Below are 20096 nucleotides of genomic sequence, written 5' to 3' on the forward strand. Positions count from 1 at the left end.
CCAAGAATACCAACACCTGCTTTAAAGGCTATACTTTACCAGGAAACCTCGATGTAACATTGATGCACTAATCTATGCAAAAATACACAAGAACAAGTATTAGGTGCAAATGTTGTCCAGTACATGGACAGAGTTCTCTGTAGGCTCACATTTCTGCATTTAAAATATTGGTCACTCTTGTGTAATGAATCAACATTATATATTTATTTTCACTTTTGAAAGTGAAAACACTAAAATATATAGAATTTTCAATGAAGCTTTAATGTATTGAGATGGACCTCTATATGATTTCTGTACAGTGGACATCTGGGTCAGAAAACTTGTCCTTTGGTGAAAAATGTGCTCATAGATACAAATCTGCACAGGAATTTAGAAGAATCCGTTATTATAAAAATCAATAAAAAGCTTCTTTATTTAGTAGAATAATTGTCTTAAAAGGAAAAGGTAGCGGTTTATATTTGCTGCATCTCTTCATCATCCTGTTCAGTTTCTTACCACAGGGGGGCAGTAGAGATCGTTCAACATGTGTGTGTCACACTTTAACATTTAACCCCTTTTAGAAAACCAAATGCATGCTCACACCCATGCACATATCTGACAGCTGACCATATCCCTGCAAATAGTATATGATGCCAAAATGATTCCAGATGCATAGAAACATGATCTAAAATACAGATTTTTCTCTGCACATAAACTCTTTTCCACATCCTTCACCACCAACAAACAACACTGCAGATCCAGTCTGAATAAGTGTTTGCACATACTCAATGATTATTGATGCATATAGTGACTTGCTTCCAAATATCCAAACACTTTGGTATTTGGGCTGAAAGGCTACACATTGTCATACTTTTATAATTCAGATCATTAGGAAGATCAGAGTGTTGGCTATTTAAACAACTTGCAGAAAAAAAACAAAAAAGAAGAAAGAAGACTCTAGAAGAGTTAATTGTAAAGACAATATTGTAAATTAAGGAGAGGCGTAAAAAACACTAAAGGCAAAATTTTAGGCAGCAGGAAAAATAAGTTAAAAACAGTTTTGTTTTGTGCATCAAATTTAATATAAAGTTTTAGAATAGATGAGAAAATGCAATAAATGTTCCTTCAAAGCTGTAGTTAGACATACAGAACCAGAATCTAAAATGCTTTCAGAAGTAAATCAGCTTGTTTCCTCTCTGCCTTTGCCCAGCCTTATCTATGACTCCAAACAGGCAGCAGCAATACTTATATTTTAGTGAAGCAAATGTTTAATTTACAGTCATGTCATTCTGGTCATTATCATGAGGTTCTAGTTTTGAGGAAGAAAAAAAACTCACCAGCAAATGTTTTCCTCCTTTAATTTGAAATGGGATCACTTTAAGGAACTGCTCTTTTATTTCTCTATTTAACATTGTGAGAAGCTAACTGTACCCAAACATTAACTCACATTAATTAGTGTGTGTGTTCTTCGTATTAAGAGATTGTGTCTGGGGCTGTGCAGCCCAGTGTTCAAGCAGTTAAGGACAATAGGCTGTCAAACAAAGTGATTCTGCTTCAGTGATGACCCCCTGCAGGATGCATTCCTCACACACAACGGTGTAAATCCTCCAAAAGACCACAAACTGATGAAAATGTTGAAATTCACAAATGTGAAGCAGTAGTCTTAGTATGCTTTGACATCCATTTATATTTACTTACCCTCAGAAAACTGATCTGAGCTCAGAATTAAATTTGTTGCAATTTTTCTCCATTCAGTAGTTTTATTTACTTACATTAGCCAAAGTAGAATTATATATAAAATAAATCTGCTGCTTTTAAATGTAAATCTTCTATCTGTCATGTATATAAAGCATATATACCCAAATAGATCAATAAAAGAGAGAAACTGTGTCATTAAACATACAACTGGCCTAATTCAATTTCTATTCTCTTACAAAAGAACTTGACCCAATTTAAGAGCCAATCACAACTCAGTTAAAATCTCCTGAGCCAATAAGACGCTGGGCACCACCCACCAGTTTACATAATAATAAGCGGCAGGATAATAAGTGTGTGGAGTAAACCTGCAAAAGCTGCAGCTTGCTCAGTGTGCTTTGGAGATAACTTTGTCCCCTGCAAACCTTCACCATGGTTGACGCCTTCTGTGCCACCTGGAAACTGGTCGAGAGCGAGAACTTCGATGAGTTCATGAAAGCACTTGGTGAGTGAGATCTTGTCCTTCTAGTTACTTACTGTAAGAAAATAGAACAGCTCAGAAATGAACATTTTCTGGTCATTTTTGAATGCAAACTACACATTAATAATTAGAAGTCAAAGAATAAAAGGTTTCCAATAATATTATCCCTGTGTCTCTTCCTCAGGTGTGGGCTTTGCCACCAGGCAGGTTGGTAATGTGACCAAGCCGACCGTCATCATCAGCCAGGAGGGAGACAAGGTGGTGATCCGCACCCAGAGCACCTTCAAAAACACAGAGATCACCTTCACACTGGGAGAGGAGTTCGATGAAACCACTGCTGATGACAGAAACTGCAAAGTAAGATGCTAGAAAACCGCCTTAAATATACAATAAGAGTCAGAGTAAAAATGAAAGCTGCTGATTGACTGAATATGAGGGATTAAAGGCAACTCTAAGTGGTTTTTTTTTTACTATTTTTTACTATTTTAACATTCCATGGCTGTGTGAAAAATGGTGGAGCTGTTACAAAAATACTTAAGTTTGATTGTGTGTTTTTTTATAATTCAGTTTATAATCACTTCACTTCTCTGGAGAAATCTGACAGCCTTACAATGGCTTACTTTTGTATTTCTCACACTGAAACTCTTCTTTGATCCTTTAAGTCCACAGTGACTCTGGAGGGGGACAAGCTGGTCCACGTCCAGAAGTGGGACGGCAAAGAGACCAAGTTTGTTAGAGAGATCAAAGACGACAAGATGATCATGGTAAAGACACCAGATGTAGTTCAGTTGTACATTTTATACATCTTTTTGACTTTTATTTATACCCCAATCAATAAAATTTACCAAAAAAAAAGTTTAAAGTAGAAGATTGTACCGTATGATCCTGTGAGTGTGGTACTGTCCATACAGTCTGTGGAGAATATGGAAGATTTGTTTTAAACTTTGCTGTTTTCATGAAAGGATTATGATTAGTTTATTAGATATTTCTCTGAATGAAACAGGACAGCTAGTCTGTTTATCATAAATCAACAGACAATAAAACACAAATACAGCAATTCAATACTCAACAATACACAACACGAATATTTGTCTGAAGCTATAAATACTATCAAGCTATTTTTTTGTTATTGAAACCATCTATAATTTATTTTTATGCATTTTTGCCTAAACTGAACTAAGTATATTTCAAACCAGAGTTGTTTTTTTACAATGAAAAGAATAAAACTTTTTGTCTCTTTTGTGCAGAACCTGACCTTTGAAGATGTCCATGCGGTGCGCACCTATGAGAAGGCATGAGAGCTCAAGCTGACAGCACCACTAACCGGCCAATCCGTGTTGATTTTATACATTTTGTGGACTGTTTGCTCTTTGCACTTCATTCTCCTCCACATGTAAAAGATCTGCAAGCTGCACATGTTTTGTAAGATGTTTTTTATTTGAATACATTCCTCTCATGGGAAATGGATCGATGTTGCAACTCTGTGTAAAACATAAAATAAAGAAATTAAACGTGTTTTCATGTGAGTTAGTTTAAAATAAATTGTTCCATCTGATCAGAGGTAAAGTGTTTAAAATGGAGCAGTTTAAAGTTGACTTTTGGACCTTTTTGCACATCATAATGTTTTCACTACAAGAGAATGAAGTTAATCTAATGACACAAACGCAGATTTTTCTCACTGAACAACATTAGGGCCAATAGCTGTTTTCATAGAACATTTCCTGTGTGATAGAGGCTAAGAAAACTGTGAGTAGCCCAACAACATTATCTACCACACCCTTCAAAAAAGGTGACATGAGGCTATTTTCTGAGATGATAAAATGTATTGCATTAATTTGTGAAATGACTAATTACTGAAGCAGAACTTGAGGACAGTATTTATTCTGAGCATCAGCTAGATGTTCCTCTGGCTTTATTAGCCATGTCAAAAACCTCTGCTTAAATGATATTTAGACTAAAATGTAACTTTGAACTAAATAAATAATCTTCACAGAATCTACTGTAATCCCAAGTAATATGACCTCTGTCTTTGCATAATCAGTATTTGTATAAAGTACATTTTCTTTATAGAGGTTGACTGTTAAGAGGAAAAAATATGTGGTAGTTTTACTAGTAGAAATCAGGCTGAATAATTGACTGATTATATAATCTTTTTAATCTTTTACCACACTGGGCATAAAATTGTACCTATGTGTCATATTTGTCCTATTTGCCTTTAGATGCTGCTTATTTTAAACTATTACAACAACAACAACAAAAAAACAGAATTTAGAAAATGCAATTTAAAATACTGAAAATATATTAGGCAAAGTAAAGGCAGAGTCAAGGCTTACAAAAACAGACATCTTTATTTCCTTCACTTTTTTCATATGTTTTACTGGCCAGTTTCAGTTTAACAGGACTCACAATTTATTGTAAATTAAATACTATTTTTCATTGCTTAGCATATATAATATTTAGTTCTTCATGCAGCAGTAAAGATAGTTTTGCAGTTTGGCAAATAATCCATGACTGCTGGTTATGCCCCAAATGTTACTTGATATTATTTTAAGACCTCGGATAACAACAGTTCTACAGGCAACACTGCTTTTAACCATTTAGCCATGACAGACCAGTAGAATCAAGAAATAACTTTAAGAGAACCTGTCTTACAACATGAAGTAGGCTAATAGCTGTCAAAGAGCAACACATCATACCCAGATTAAAAAAAAAAAAAAATCAAGAACAGGTGATTTACATCTATAGGTCTGGAAAGGTCTGGCAAGGTGAACCTTGGCAGGAGTGAACGACCAACCAATATAGTTCCCAGAGAGCATTGCTGCCTCATCCAGGAGATCACTTAAAACCCTGAACTACATCTTAAGCACTATAGGCTTCACTTGCCTCAGTTAAAGTCAGTGTTATCAATTTAACTGAAAGAAAGATACAGGGCAAAAAACGACATCTATCCTAAAAATAAACCCTACGTTGGCTGCTTCAGATTGTCCAAAAAACATCTTGATCTAGACAAAGGTGGAGCTTTTTAAACGTTGTGTGTCCTTTTGCCTCTTGAATAAAACTAACACAGCCTGTGGAAAAAGAACATCATATATTTAATTAAAACTAGTTGTGGTAGTGTGATGGTCTTGCCCTGCATTGCAGCTCTAGGATTTGGAAAACTTGCTTTAACAGATGAAACCATGAATTCTGCTCTCTGTCAATAAATCCTGAAGGAGAATGTCAAGAGTCATGTGGGCTACAATGCAGGACAATTATCCAAATCACACAAACAAGTTTACCTCTGAATGGGTCGATACTTACTGCACTGTGTCCTCTAAATAAGGTATCTGAAGCTAATTTTAACCAGGAACACAGAATATGTTTAACATCGCCCATTAAAACTAAAATGTCTCCGTATGTTAAAAGACAGAAAAAGTTATTTATTTTAATAAATTGTTATTGGACCACAAGTTAGACTTTAATGTGTTTTTATGTATATGACAAAATATTGTTACTTATAATATCGCATTTATTAAACCTAAAATATAAAAGAGGAAAAGGTAAATATATTATAAATATAAAGGAAAACAAATGTGCCATAAAAAAAAGATTAAAATAATTGACCTGGTTTACTGTCTTCGCTTGAGTAATCCGCCATGAAGTGGTTAAATGTATCTATTTTACTCCTCCCCCTTCAGCTCCAAAACAGTCAGCTGATGCAGTACTTCCTGTTTACTTCTGAGAAGTGATCGGCTCCTTTAGTTCAGCTACTTTACTCCATATAAAACCAATGTAGGGCTTTGTTTTGATCATTTTTCTCTCCTCATGGCTCAGATTGTGCGTTTCTTTCTGCTCCTGCTGTGCGCCGCGGCTCTGGTCTCTGCAGCTCCGACGGGAAGCAGCTACCTGCCGGGAACAGGTGAGTGGAAAACTCCTGTTATTAATGACAACTGTAGTCTTTCATCACTATAAGAAAACACCCAGGCTTCAGTGTGCAGGGGGGGTAGGCCTGTGTATTTTAAACATTTGTCTTTGCAGGTTAAATAGCATGAAACACCCAGTTTTCAACTACATAAATAAAAGTGGTTATCTCTATAAGAAATTGCGGCATTTGGCTGATTACTCTGTTGCCGAATTTTTTGAAAGACTCTACTTGTATGTATTAAAAGTTACAATCTGTTGTTGAATGCGAGTAATTTATGCCAAAGTCAAAAATCTAAGAATTGGTAGAGTTTTAAAGGAAGTTCTGCCCGAGACATCAGGCTACCTCTTCAACTGGCCTAGAAGCGCAGCTACTAACTAACCAAACATGGAGAAGCAGCTTTTAGTTCTTATGCTCCACTAATCTGGAATAAACTGCCAGAAAACTGTAAACCCTAAATTGCTTTAAATCAAGATTAAAAACTTATTTGTTTAGAGTGGCCTTTGACTGTACCATCTAAACATTATTAGTTACGTTTTCAGTCCAATTTTCCTTTCATTTTCTTGTCCATCATTCTATTCTCTTTATTTTATTTTATTTTATTTTACTTTTTTAAATGACCTCTGTTGCTTGATTTTATCATTTGATTTATTTTTCTGTCTGTATCTGTGTTTATTTGCTTTGTGATTGTATTGTAATTTTATGTACAGCGCTTTGAGTGTCTCGTTGCTGAAAAGCGCTATATAAATAAACTTACCTTACCTTACTAGGATTAGAGATTTTAGATTAATTAATCAATTTATAATTTTGTTTAACCTTTGTATTTTACAGTAGTTGATAAATAATATACATTTTTATCACAATAATTGCACAAATAATTAGTTAAGCCTGAAGTGCTTATGTTCAAAACTGTATTATTGTATCATTGAAACATACTAGAAATAATATATTATTCAAGGCCAATGATACTATTACTAATATTTAATAAATAATATTAATACTGCTATCAATACTACTACCACAGATAATAATAATAATAATCACAAGAGATGCACCAAGTAGGTTTTTCTTAGCTGATACAGATTCCTGGTTCACTGTGAGGTGACACAGCCATTGCTGTGTTGAAAGGAAGGCTCTTTGCTGCTGGCTCTTTGAGGTTGGAATCTAGATTGAAAAGGAAGAAATTATGAACATTATCCCCATGTATGCAATAAAGCATCGCTATTTCTGATTTTTATTAAACTTCAAAAAGTGCAACGAAGTACATGCTGTTGGTTGACGTGTTAATAGACAGAAAATTGGGTTTTGAATTCTTAGTTTTTTTGCATGGTGGTCAACAGGGGGCCAAAGAAGTCATATGTTTCAGTATTTGACCGGCTGATGATTCAGCAGAGCAGATCAACAGAAAACTGTCTGAATTTAATCTCTGGGCGACTGATTGGTCCATCTCTAATTATTATTAAGCTATGTTCTGTTTTTCCAGGCAGGTTCTGGCACATCACCGACCTCCACCTGGACCCCACCTACCACCTGACCCAGGACCCCACCAAGGTTTGTTTCTCCTCTAAAGGGGCCCCCGCCACCCATGCAGGCCTGTATGGAGACTTCCTGTGCGACTCCCCCTACAGCCTGATCCAGTCAGCCTTTGCCAACATGGCACCACTCACACAGCCGCAGGACTTCATCATATGGACCGGGTCAGTACAAAAGGTGCAGGTGACTCCTATTGATGGAGGGAAAATTGGTTTTATGATGTAGGAATGAATAATCTATAATAAAGTATTTATTATCTTTAAATATATACTACTTATCTATGTCTATACAGGTCCTTCTCAAAATATTAGCATATTGTGATAAAGTTCATTATTTTCCATAATGTCATGATGAAAATTTAACATTCATATATTTTAGATTCATTGCACACTAACTGAAATATTTCAGGTCTTTTATTGTCTTAATACGGATGATTTTGGCATACAGCTCATGAAAACCCAAAATTCCTATCTCACAAAATTAGCATATTTCATCCGACCAATAAAAGAAAAGTGTTTTTAATACAAAAAACGTCAACCTTCAAATAATCATGTACAGTTATGCACTCAATACTTGGTCGGGAATCCTTTTGCAGAAATGACTGCTTCAATGCGGCGTGGCATGGAGGCAATCAGCCTGTGGCACTGCTGAGGTCTTATGGAGGCCCAGGATGCTTCAATAGCGGCCTTTAGCTCATCCAGAGTGTTGGGTCTTGAGTCTCTCAACGTTCTCTTCACAATATCCCACAGATTCTCTATGGGGTTCGGGTCAGGAGAGTTGGCAGGCCAATTGAGCACAGTGATACCATGGTCAGTAAACCATTTACCAGTGGTTTTGGCACTGTGAGCAGGTGCCAGGTCGTGCTGAAAAATGAAATCTTCATCTCCATAAAGCTTTTCAGCAGATGGAAGCATGAAGTGCTCCAAAATCTCCTGATAGCTAGCTGCATTGACCCTGCCCTTGATAAAACACAGTGGACCAACACCAGCAGCTGACACGGCACCCCAGACCATCACTGTCTGTGGGTACTTGACACTGGACTTCTGGCATTTTGGCATTTCCTTCTCCCCAGTCTTCCTCCAGACTCTGGCACCTTGATTTCCGCATGACATGCAGAATTTGCTTTCATCCGAAAAAAGTACTTTGGACCACTGAGCAACAGTCCAGTACTGCTTCTCTGTAGCCCAGGTCAGGCGTGATTGGGGTTTTGAGTGATGAACCAGGCTGGGAGTTTTAAAGGCCTCAGGAATCTTTTGCAGGTGTTTAGAGTTAACTCGTTGATTCAGATGATTAGGTTCATAGCTCGTTTAGAGACCCTTTTAATGATATGCTAATTTTGTGAGATAGGAATTTTGGGTTTTCATGAGCTGTATGCCAAAATCATCCGTATTAAGACAATAAAAGACCTGAAATATTTCAGTTAGTGTGCAATGAATCTAAAATATATGAATGTTAAATTTTCATCATTACATTATGGAAAATAATGAACTTTATCACAATATGCTAATATTTTGAGAAGGACCTGTATATCTACCTATCCAATATAAAGAAAGATTAAATTGTAAAGGAAAAATTCAAAGACTGGCCCCTGGCTTTTCTACTAATGTTCATGTGTTGTTTGAAAAGTTTCCCTCAGCGTCTGTAACAAGGTTTAAAAGCTGAGCTCAGATGGTGGTTTTTGTTTGTCATGTGCATTCCTGTAACAACAGTCAATGTACTGTCAAGAGGAAATATCACTTCCCCCTTGCTGATTATTACACTCTTCTGTGGTTTTTAATGAATGTAATGTATGAATGTAACCTTAACCAATAAAAATCAGTCTTTAAATCTTTACTTATAAAGATCAAATGTGGCTTTATACTTTTTGTCTCACAGGGACAGTCCACCACATGTCCCTCCAAATGAACTTTCAACAGACTTGGTGATCCAGGTGATCAGTAACATGACACAGACCATCACACAGCATTTCCCCAACCTGACTGTCTACCCTGCACTGGGAAACCACGACTACTGGCCACAGGTAACCGTGAGGCCTCCCCGAAGGATTGTGGATGAAGGCACCAAAACGAAAGGTTTTGTCATCTGCAGGCATTGTATTCAATTAAGCCTGAAGACGGGAAGGTTTTTCTTATGCAAACTACCAAATCAACTTGACTTTTACTGAAAATTTATAATAGATGGAGATACACCAATCAGTCATCCAGAGGTCGGATTTAGCCAATTTTTCCTATGATCTGCTCTGATGAGTGATCAACAGTATATATAATCTGGTAAAAAGAAAGTACAGCCTCTTTTAGTTCTTGAGGTTCAAGACATTGTGGAAGTAATCAGGGCCCTTATTCACAAAAAACTAAGAGTAGCTCCTAGTGACGTCATTCTAAGACAAGTCATTTTTTTTCTTAGAAGCTACGTTTAAACATGTTGATGCCCTTTGTGACAATTAATTTAATTAATTTAAGTTTTATCATGATTTACACATTTTGGAGAAAGCATTCGACTGTGTCCCTCATGATGCCCTGTGGAGGGTGCTCCAGGAGTATGGAACCGGGGGCCCTTTATTAGGGTCCATCCGGTCCCTGTACGAGCGGAGCAGGAGTTTGGTTCGCATTGCCGCCACTAAGTCGGACCTGTTCCCGGTGCATGTTGGACTCCAGCAGGGCTGCCCTTTGTCACCGGTCCTGTTCATAACTTTTATGGACAGGATTTCTAGGCGCAGCCAAGGGCCAGAGGGGGTCTGGTTTGGGGACCAGTGGATTTCGTCTCTTCTTTTTACAGATGACGTGGTCCTGCTGGCCCCCTCTAGCCAAGACCTACAGCATGCACTGGGGCGGTTCGCAGCCAAGTGTGAAGCGGCTGGGATGAAGATCAGCTCCTCCAAGTCTGAGGCCATGGTGCTCGACTGGAAAAGGGTGGCTTGTCCTCTTCAGGTTGGAGGGGAGTTCCTTCGTCAAGTGGAAGAGTTCAAGTATCTCGGGGTCTTGTTCACGAGTAAAGGAAGAATGGAGCGGGAGATCGACAGACGGATCGGTGCGGCTGCCGCAGTAATGGGGGCTCTGTTCCGGTCCGTTGTGGTGAAGAGAGAGCTGAGCCGAAAAGCGAAGCTCTCGATTTACCGGTCGGTCTACGTTCCTACCCTCACCTATGGCCATGAACTTTGGGTCATGACCGAAAGAACAAGATCCCGGATACAAGCGGCTGAAATGAGCTTCCTCCGTAGGGTGGCCGGGCTCTCCCTTAGAGATAGGGTGAGGAGCTCAACGATCCGGGAGGGGCTTGGAGTAGAGCCGCTGCTCCTCCACATCGAGAGGAGCCAATTGAGGTGGCTCGGGCATCTATACCGGATGCCTCCTAGATCCCTACGTCGGGAGGTGTTCCAGGCACGTCCCACTGGGAAGAGGCCCAGGGGACAGCCCAGGACACGCTGGAGGGACTATGTCTCTTGACTGGCTTGGGAACGGCTTGGGCTCCCCCCAGAGGAGCTGGAGGAGGTGTCTGGGGAGAGGAACGTCTGGGCGTCTCTGCTGAGTCTGCTGCCCCCGCGACCCGGTCCCGGATAAAGCGGAAGACGAAGATTTACACATTTCTGAATCCAGTTTAAGTTCTATCATCGGTTAATTTCTCTCCATTGACTGGAAGTGCATTTGTTTTTTGTTTTATTTTGCTGTTTCTCTTAACAACCAATCACAGCTCTTAGAAGACAGTGTCACACCTAGCAACAGGGTCAACCACACCTAGAAACGGGGTCAACCACACCTCCTCACTAAAATAGTATTTTCTGTCGTCTTCTTGCTCAGAGTCGCTCTCAGCAGCGAAGTGAATCACTCTTAAGCCAGGAGTCCTTGGCAGGAATATTTAGGCTAAGATAGGAGCTCTCTGAGACCCTCTGAATATCTTTGTGAATACAGGCTCTGATTTTTAACAAATTCAGCAGTTAAGTGAACCTAACCTCAAGTGTACAACAACAGGTTCCTCACTGTCATTGGTTTTATATGTGTTATTAAATAAAGTGGAATGCTGCGTATGAATTATTAAGTAAACCCTTTGATTCAGCAGCTTGTAGAGCTACCTTCAGTAGCAACAACTTGAAGTAATTGTTTTTTGCATGACGAGCCCAAATCATCCCTCCACCATCGTGCTTGAGAGCTGACTTTAGTTTGTAGATATCCTGTGTTTGGTTTTCTCCAAACATGGAACTGCATTAAGCACTATAGCATTCAACAGCGCCCCCTGTCTGATATCTGGGTCATACAGAGCGTGATAAAGGATCTGAGTCAGCAGAGGAATTTGTTTTCCTTCCTTCAGGTCAAAGGTAAATGCTGCCATTAGGTGCAATTGGTACAAAGTAGTTTTTTGTCCCAAGTGCAATTAAAGCTCTTAATCAATTTTTACCAACTGGCACATTTAACAGTTTTATGTTGATATGTTAGATAATTATTAGGTGTGGGAATTGTATTGACATGTTTGTATTATGCTTTGACCATCTTTGACTGCTGCTGTGCACCAAATTTCCCCTTGTGGGACACTAAAGAACTGAACTAAACTGTGCTATGGCCAAACACCTCTACTTTGGTCTCATCTGGCTGAAATTGGTCTCAAATTGATCACCCGTCTTCTTCAATCCAATGAGACGGTCTGTTCTTCGATTTTGCTTATACTTTCCATAAATAATTGATCTGCTGGAATCTTTGTTGTTGTACATTTGATGCTGGGTAATTCATTTTAAAACCTGATTAGATCATACTTGATTTTATCCTGAAATCTTAAAATTATAGGAGGGATTACCTTATTTTCACCATGACTGAATGTATTTGTTATTTTAGGACCAGATGCCAGACTCTACTAACGCCATCTACAAAGCAGCTGCTGCACTCTGGAAACCCTGGTTGGATACTGAAGCTCTCACCACTCTCTCACAAGGTACATTAAAGCCTTCCACACCAAGGCAGGATCTTTTAAATGAAGGAACAGTGGTAAAATGGACCAGGCTGTTAAACTGTGCTGCAGTTCTGCTCCATATCTTTATTAGATCCATTTCAATTCAGTTTAGTTTAGTTGTAGAGCCCAAAACCACAACAGTAAAGCAGTCCAATTCAAATTAACATCAAGTCTGATATTTCTTCAGTGCCGTGGCTTCCTTTCATTTTGGAAATATGCTTACAGCTTTGGCATCAAATCTTAATTAATTTCTACAAAAAAAATAATATAAATCATTTCAAATGAATTGTTTTCAGTCATATTCCAGGTAATGTTTGCATTTAAAATTGGCACAATTTACATGTAATTGTGGGAAAAGTATCCTTTTTTTATATTAGCTCATTTTTGACATCTGTGATGTTTTTCTGTAGTCTTTAAATTAAACTGACTACATTTTTATATGATTGTGTCTCTGCACACTGATATGTTATATTGAAAATAGGAAGCAGGAAAACTGCTGTAGTTGAATGTTTAACATCATAAACTAAGTTCTATACATCTAAGCCAAAGAAGCTGGCAGGAAATTGAACACACTGTAAAAATTAAGGCATACAATGTTTGTAGCTGTTTTCTGTTGGTCATTTTTGCTTTAATCCAAATGAAACATTCTTTATGGATAAAACTACTAATCAGTCACTGACACATCTTTACAATGTCATTAAGATAGAAAGATAGAAAATCACCATGTCCTCAGTATTGAGACGTTGCAGCATAACTAATAGTATACCAGTATTTAAAATCCATCGGGTGAGAAGTCACATGAAGATTTAGCTGTTTATACTTTAACTGCAATATTCATGTTAACTTGTTGCCGTTTAAATTTGTGTCATGATAGTTTATTATAAAGGTTTTGCTTCTATCATCTATAATTTTCTTAACTGTTATCAGATAAGCATCAGGCTGTATTTTGTGCTTTGGTCCCTTCTGTAGGTGGTTTCTACTCACAGCTGGTAAAACCTGGTCTGCGGTTGGTGAGTCTCAACACCATCCTTTATTATGGTCCTGATAAAGTTACAAGCAACATGACAGACCCAGCTGGACAGTTTGAGTGGCTGGAGAGGACTCTGGAGAAAGCTGCTCAGAGCCAAGAAAAGGTTTGAACTCTGACGTTAACTTGGCTCACTCATGGTGGGGGCATGCTGATTTGTAAAGTCAATAAAGATTAATCTATGCAGTTTAATGCATTTCTACTTTAGGTGTACATCATAGCCCACGTCCCGGTGGGTTATCTGCCCTTTGTCAGAAACACCACCGCAATCAGAGATCGCCACAACGAGAGGCTGGTGGCCATCTTCAGGAAGTACAGCCATGTTGTTACAGGACAGTTCTATGGTCACACCCACAGAGACAGCATCATGGTGCTGCTAGATGAACAAGGTGAGAAAAACTAGCAGAGTTTTCTTAAACATATAGAATTTGACTTTAACTGACCCTAGTTTTATTATGCCAGCTGTTTAATCTGCTGTTTAATTTTAACGGTACACTTTAATATCCATCTCAGCACTTCATTATGAAGTGCAACACAGTGCATTACAGATTGCATTAAGATACTGTGAGTTAGTTATGCTGTTTTGTAAGGATGTTAAAGCAACACTCAATTTTACCTGAAGCTACTCTGACTCTGTTTACTGTGATTAAACACTCAGAACCAAAGCATTTATAATGACCCTGTTTTTACCCAATCATTTTATAAATGTGTTACCTAAAACAGGGTTCTCCCCCAGTCTTCAAAAAACGGTAAAAGTAAAGGATTTAATTAAGGTATTTTCCACGTTTAGATAAATACATAAAAAGAAAAGCCAGTGTGAATTACCGCATTGACCAGCATGGATTCTATTTGCAACAGAGAGCAAAATGCACAGATGAGTTAGTGTGAATTATCTGTTAACTGCAATGACAACCAAAAGTGCAGGCAACGAAAAAAGTAACATTTAAACGGTTAAAAAGAACTAAAGAAGTTAATGTTCATATTTTGGTGGGAACTCACTTAAGAGGTTATAAGCAGTCAGCGTCTTATTTGCCGTTTCAGTTTTAGATAATGGGGCTGGATGAAACATCTCTGTTATCAAAAAATTTGAACTGCTGTGATTTTTGCATTTAATGGTTAATAACATAGAAGAAGTAAACAATTACAAGGATATTTGTGGTAGATAAAAAAACATAAAACAAACATGACATTTTATCTGGTTGTTGTTCTGCAGGTAATCCTGTGAATTCGCTGTTTGTGTCGCCGGCTGTTACACCAATCAAAAGTATTTTTGAGCAGTTTTCCAACAACCCAAGTTTCCGCATGTATCTGTACAACAATAAGAACTACATTGTCAAGGTAAGAAGGTTACAATAAACTAAAGCTTTTTTTTAGATCGTTTGCTTTCATCTCATACAAATAGCACAGATTTAATGAGCATCCAACAGTATTAACATATAACTAATCACCTAATTTATATTATTGTTCAACACTGTTTTGGAAAATGCTCAAACGTTTTCACTTAGCAATAGACTGTGGTTGACATTTTCTAGAGGAATTTAGATTCAGAGTCACTGTTCAGCTTCTTTCATTTTATTCAGCCAGTATGTAAAAGAAGGACTGCAGTGCATTTTCATTGTAAAATATGCTCACCTATTGATTTTACATTTCTTCACATGAGCTGATTAAATCATGTCGAAGCAGTGCAACATTTTCATAGTCAAATACTGAAACATATTTACCATATTTGATTAAGCTAAACTCTGTAAATAAGGCAGGTTCCCCACATCCTGGGGCTTCAGTCATCAACACGGTAGCCTCTGACCCTCTACTCATATAGAGACCACTAGTGCCTCAAAATATTTTTTTAAAAGTGTTAATAAATGAAGGATTTATAAATTAATAGCTAAAACCGTGCTTGTTTATGAAGCAAAATAAAAACCAAAGATAAGAACTTGAGTCTAAAACTTGGTTTCAAGTTCCACTTAAAACACAAGAACAAAGACTCAGGACTCGACTCAGACTAAAGGTCTGGGGCTTAAGTCTCATGAAAAATCTTTATCTCATGTAATCAGGAGTAAAAGTGAGTTGTTGAGCTTAACCGTAACTAAGTGTGTCATACTGGGGGGAAAACGATCTTCAATTGTAGGATGGTTGTCGAACTCTGAATGCAGGGCAGGGAAATAACTTTACTAAACTTTACTAAGCTTGATGCATAAATAGCTTTATTTTGAGTCTGTTATTTTAGCAAAAGAATAAGGGATCACCAGAATGTTTTTTGCGACTTTCATTTATTCTCTTTCACAAAATTCTAGAAAAAAGCTATCTCAGAATAAATCACAGGAGCAGGTATTCTAGCAGATTTAGGCTAAACTTCATCTTACTGCTTAAAGACCGAACCTACAGAGCTTTTATGAATAATCACAGTGCCAATCAGAACACAAAAACTGTTTCTGGCTTTCAACTGACTCAAAGACTTTTCCTATCTTTCTTTCTCTCTTTGTCTCTCCTCCGTTTTGCCGCTTTTCTGTCCCTCTGAAGGATATTTGGCAGTACTATTTGAATCTGACGGAAGCCAACGAGAAACAAAGGTCCGACTGGAGGCTGGAATATATCATGACTGAGGCTTTTGGACTGACGGACCTGCAGCCAAAAAGTCTTCTTCAGCTGGGCCTCAGCTTCATGCTGCCACACACCAAATCTTTTGACAAGTACTTCAGCCACTTTATGGTCAGCTACGACAACCGCCTCATCTGTGATGGAAGCTGCAAGGTCAACCAGGTGTGCGCTGTTCTCCACCTGGATGAACAGTCATACTCAAAATGTGCGGCGAGTTCACACTGGTAGCAAGATTTATTCTCAGGAAACTTTAAAGTCTTTCATATTTTTTGTATATGCTGGCATCAAATAAAAAAGCGAAACGTTAAGCTCTGCTTTCACTGAACCCAATAATCAACTAATAATTGGTCCTGAAAGCAATACCTTTACTGTACAAAAACTAAGATAAACATTACGTTTCTGTCCAAACTGTTTTTTAGTTCTATGTCACTTTACTTGATGGTAGAGACAGAGGAGAATCATATTTTTCTTGCTATAAAGTAAAATAACTACACTGATGATGGATGAAAAAGAGGGTTTGGATGGTTACATCTGCTGCTTGAATATTGTTTTCCACTGTTGATGCGAAGGGTTCATAAATAAATGCTGTGTTTATGTTTCAGAATATGTTTGGTTAAAACTGATTTTGTACTGTTGAGCAGCAAAGTTGCACTGTCTGATTGTTGCGACCCAGCTCAGCCATGAGAAAAAGGGAACATTAAAGTAGGTGAAACAGGTTTTTGACCAAAACTAAATGATTTGTTTAGTCTTTGGGATTTTGCAAAAGAAAAAAGGAGGGCACCTTGAACATTACAGAAAGCAACAAGGTTTTTACAAGTCAAAGTCAACAAACCACGTTCACATATCAAATGGGAACAAAACTAGTTTGAATTAAACATTCTTAACAAAAAGTCGACAAGCCAAGTTCAGATATTTCAAAAAAAGGACAACAAAACTAGTTTGGGTTAGCAAACATTTTGCCCAACAGTTAACAAGTCAAGTGCAGACATTTGAAAGGGCAGAAACGAGCCGCATCCATTAACTGAACAAGAGCTCATATAGGAGGGTCATCTCTGTGATTGGACGAGCCAGAAATGAACAGTCCAACTGGGTTTCAACGGTATGTCCATTTGGAGGAGGCAACCAGTGATGGGAAAATCCACAGCTGATGCAACCAAAATGGCCTCTGGCCATAACACTGATGTAATTATTGTAATGAAATTTGATAATAAATGAATGTATATTTGTACAGCAGAAGTTACCACAATTCCTGTGGCTATATGCATTTATTAATTCCAAAACACTGTAATATATTCAATAATACCAAAAAATATCATGTTACATATGTCAGGCCATATTGCTTAAAGCTTCTTAAATATATTAACTGAGTTTTATTGATTTTAAAATGTGTCCAAGTGCAGTTATAATCCCAACATTGCAAACTGATGCTGTTTATTGCAGGGTTCCTATACGTTTCCATGGAAACATAGTATCTAGTATCCCCAAATATACAAATATAAATGAATGTATTGAATAAATCAAAATACACAGACACATAATTACAGTTTAATTAAACATATTACAAAAACATCTTCATCAAGTGTATAGGACTAGGAAAAATGGTTAAAATGGTACATGTATAAGAACTGTGTGCAAGAAAAATGGCTGAAGTTTGTGTTTCTCTGGAGAAATACTTCACTACACACTTCCAGTTGGTCAAAGGGTGTTTTCCATAGAATAGTTTTTAAAATAACCTCTGTTTTTTCTTAAAGTCTGTAAAGAAAATGTTTGAATAATCTCATTTTATATGTTTTAGTTTTTTTGTCCCTTCTTGCAGAAAATGTTTGCACTATTTCATTTCCATTAGATATGCATAATTTGTTTGTGTAGCATCAGGATTTAGTTTGTGGAGAATGGCGCCTGTCTGTAGATGCAGATAGGAAGTTCAGCATCCAGAGTGTGAAACCAGGATGTAAACTTAGTTCATTAGTTATCATTTAATAGGTAATATCAAGAACAGATCATGTTGTTATTTGATAAAATGTAGTTAATCTGTTGTACAGATGGAATCTCTTGTTACGGTGAAAACTTTATTGTCTACAGCAGAGATAAAACATGGATGAAGTCACTGAAACACATCCTGGCTTTAATATAGACAATAATGTTTTTGAATTTCATTGCTGGTTCATAAGAAACAAACAATATAAAATATATTATCTCAGATGTCTCACAATGTTGGTTTAGCTTTTTTTTTTGTTTATTCCTTCACTGAATAAAGAGCTTCAGTGAAACACTTTGTCTAAGCCATGCTGATTTTATTATAAATGAGTTATAATACTCAGCCAAATATACAAACTGAAGATGCATGGGCTAATTTCCCCCTGCTGGAGATGCAAAGTAACAGAAACTAACCCCAGATGACCATCCACGTTCAAGTTCAACTCCCCCATCTCCCGATCTTATTCTTCTCTTGTTCAAACTTTCTAGAAAATCCCCCTCGTTTCTCAGCCACCAACTAAAGAATTTGACCCTCACCTCCTTCCCATCACCCTCCTGACTCTTTTGTCCACATTGCCTCCCTCCTGAAATGTTGAGTGGACCTCTCCAAAGCTTCCCAAACACTGCCTTTTTTGTGTGTGCTAATGTATCAGTTCAAACCACCAAAGGCTGGACTACAAAAGACAAGTTTCCCATCTTCCAAAAACAGTACAATCCATGTCATTCCCTTTCACAGGGATTTTTAATCTGAAGGTTTCAATAGCAAAGGTCAGTTTTGTTGCAACCACTTTTCAATCCTCAGAGTTTATTTTATTGATTACAAGCTATTGAAATGTTTGAAGTTTAAGCTCAAAACTAAAGCAGAAAGAGGTGTAATGAGATGCCCGGTATGTTCAGATAGCCTCCTTTAAAAAAAAAAAAAAAAATTATTATTATTAAATAAAGAAATAAAGTTCACAGTACTTTCTAAAAGTTTTCTTTTTGTGAGAAATTTAGAAACTTTTCCTGAGCCCAAAGTCTGAACTGCCAAACTCTTTCCCCTCATGTGCCCCTTTGCTTTTATTATTCCTGTCCATTCCTGGCCTCCTTCCTCTCAGTTCCTGTCCCGATGTAACCGTGGAGACTAAGACTGTGGCAGGAATGGCAATGGAGAGGACTCCATCACCACAGTAACAGGAGTAGAGCTTCCAGTCATGTGGATCCATCTCCTGGGTCACTATTATTAGCAATCCTTTCAACTCCAGACCAGCCAAACAGATGAACTGTAAACCATGTGTGTGAGTAGATAAGATTTTTGCTGCAGCTTCTGATGGAGTTTAAACTTGATAAATTTATCCAACATTTGCTGTACAGTTAAATAACATTTTTCTGTGTTGATAGAGTTGAGAAATCCCGATTTTATATAATTATTAATTAACAACGATGCCTCGGAACACAAATTTAGTTAAATCCCGACATCTTTGTGATAAACTGAAAACAATCTGTGGGGAAATGTAGCAGTTCACTTGTTTTTGTCCAAGACTCTAAACAGTATCTCAGTTGTAAAACATGGCATGTTTTTTCTTCTACAATTTCCTAACTTTTTAGAGGCATAATAAGTGACAGTTATTGCTATAGCCAAAATGGCTCACCACCCAGAGCAGCATCTTGCCAGGGGAGGTTGGAGCAAAAGAAAAAGGAAAAAAGCAGTTTTCTGTTGCTCATTTGCATTGGGGCTGCAAACTAATGATTATTTTGTTATCAATGAATCTGTTGACTATTTGACTCAATCGATTTAATAATCAGATGGCAAAGGTGCTTAATACAAAATTTTTTACAGCATTTGAACCACGTGAAGCTAAAACTAGGAGGAGTTCTGAATAGAGCACATTTACAGACAACGAATGTTTTTCATCTTAAATGCTAAATATATACATTTCTTTGTACAGTTTAGTTCAATTACAGCTCTGAGTTGGTTATTCTTTCAGCAA

At 37.5% G+C, this 20096-nt stretch overlaps 2 protein-coding genes across 2 annotated transcripts; both read left to right on the forward strand.

Annotated features, from left to right (window-relative positions):
- Positions 1 to 2019: 2019 nt before the first annotated feature.
- LOC124881633 (fatty acid-binding protein, brain) lies at positions 2020 to 3670 on the forward strand. Its single transcript, XM_047387291.1, has 4 exons — positions 2020 to 2179; positions 2340 to 2512; positions 2818 to 2919; positions 3403 to 3670. The coding sequence occupies exons 1-4, from the start codon at positions 2107 to 2109 to the stop codon at positions 3451 to 3453; spliced, it is 399 nt and encodes a 132-aa protein (XP_047243247.1). The 5' UTR covers positions 2020 to 2106; the 3' UTR covers positions 3454 to 3670.
- Positions 3671 to 5806: 2136 nt separating this feature from the next.
- On the forward strand, positions 5807 to 18425 carry smpdl3a (sphingomyelin phosphodiesterase acid like 3A). Its single transcript, XM_047387289.1, has 8 exons — positions 5807 to 6053; positions 7540 to 7753; positions 9465 to 9609; positions 12410 to 12506; positions 13494 to 13657; positions 13760 to 13940; positions 14765 to 14889; positions 16072 to 18425. The coding sequence occupies exons 1-8, from the start codon at positions 5960 to 5962 to the stop codon at positions 16375 to 16377; spliced, it is 1326 nt and encodes a 441-aa protein (XP_047243245.1). The 5' UTR covers positions 5807 to 5959; the 3' UTR covers positions 16378 to 18425.
- The last annotated feature ends 1671 nt before the right edge of the window (positions 18426 to 20096 follow it).

This window comes from Girardinichthys multiradiatus, chromosome 15 (assembly GCF_021462225.1).
Source record: "Girardinichthys multiradiatus isolate DD_20200921_A chromosome 15, DD_fGirMul_XY1, whole genome shotgun sequence".
Classification (NCBI taxonomy): Eukaryota; Metazoa; Chordata; class Actinopteri; order Cyprinodontiformes; family Goodeidae; genus Girardinichthys; species Girardinichthys multiradiatus.

Bases quoted from the DNA above. Each gene is read 5' to 3' on its own strand.
- LOC124881633 (XM_047387291.1), top strand. From the start codon at position 2,107: ATGGTTGACGCCTTCTGTGCCACCTGGAAACTGGTCGAGAGCGAGAAC. The intron at 2,180-2,339 runs GTGAGTGAGATC...TCTCTTCCTCAG, and splicing joins TGAGTTCATGAAAGCACTTG to GTGTGGGCTTTGCCACCAGG. The intron at 2,920-3,402 runs GTAAAGACACCA...TCTTTTGTGCAG, and splicing joins AAGACGACAAGATGATCATG to AACCTGACCTTTGAAGATGT.
- smpdl3a (XM_047387289.1), top strand. From the start codon at position 5,960: ATGGCTCAGATTGTGCGTTTCTTTCTGCTCCTGCTGTGCGCCGCGGCT. The intron at 9,610-12,409 runs GTAACCGTGAGG...TTGTTATTTTAG, and splicing joins ACCACGACTACTGGCCACAG to GACCAGATGCCAGACTCTAC. The intron at 13,941-14,764 runs GTGAGAAAAACT...GTTGTTCTGCAG, and splicing joins GGTGCTGCTAGATGAACAAG to GTAATCCTGTGAATTCGCTG.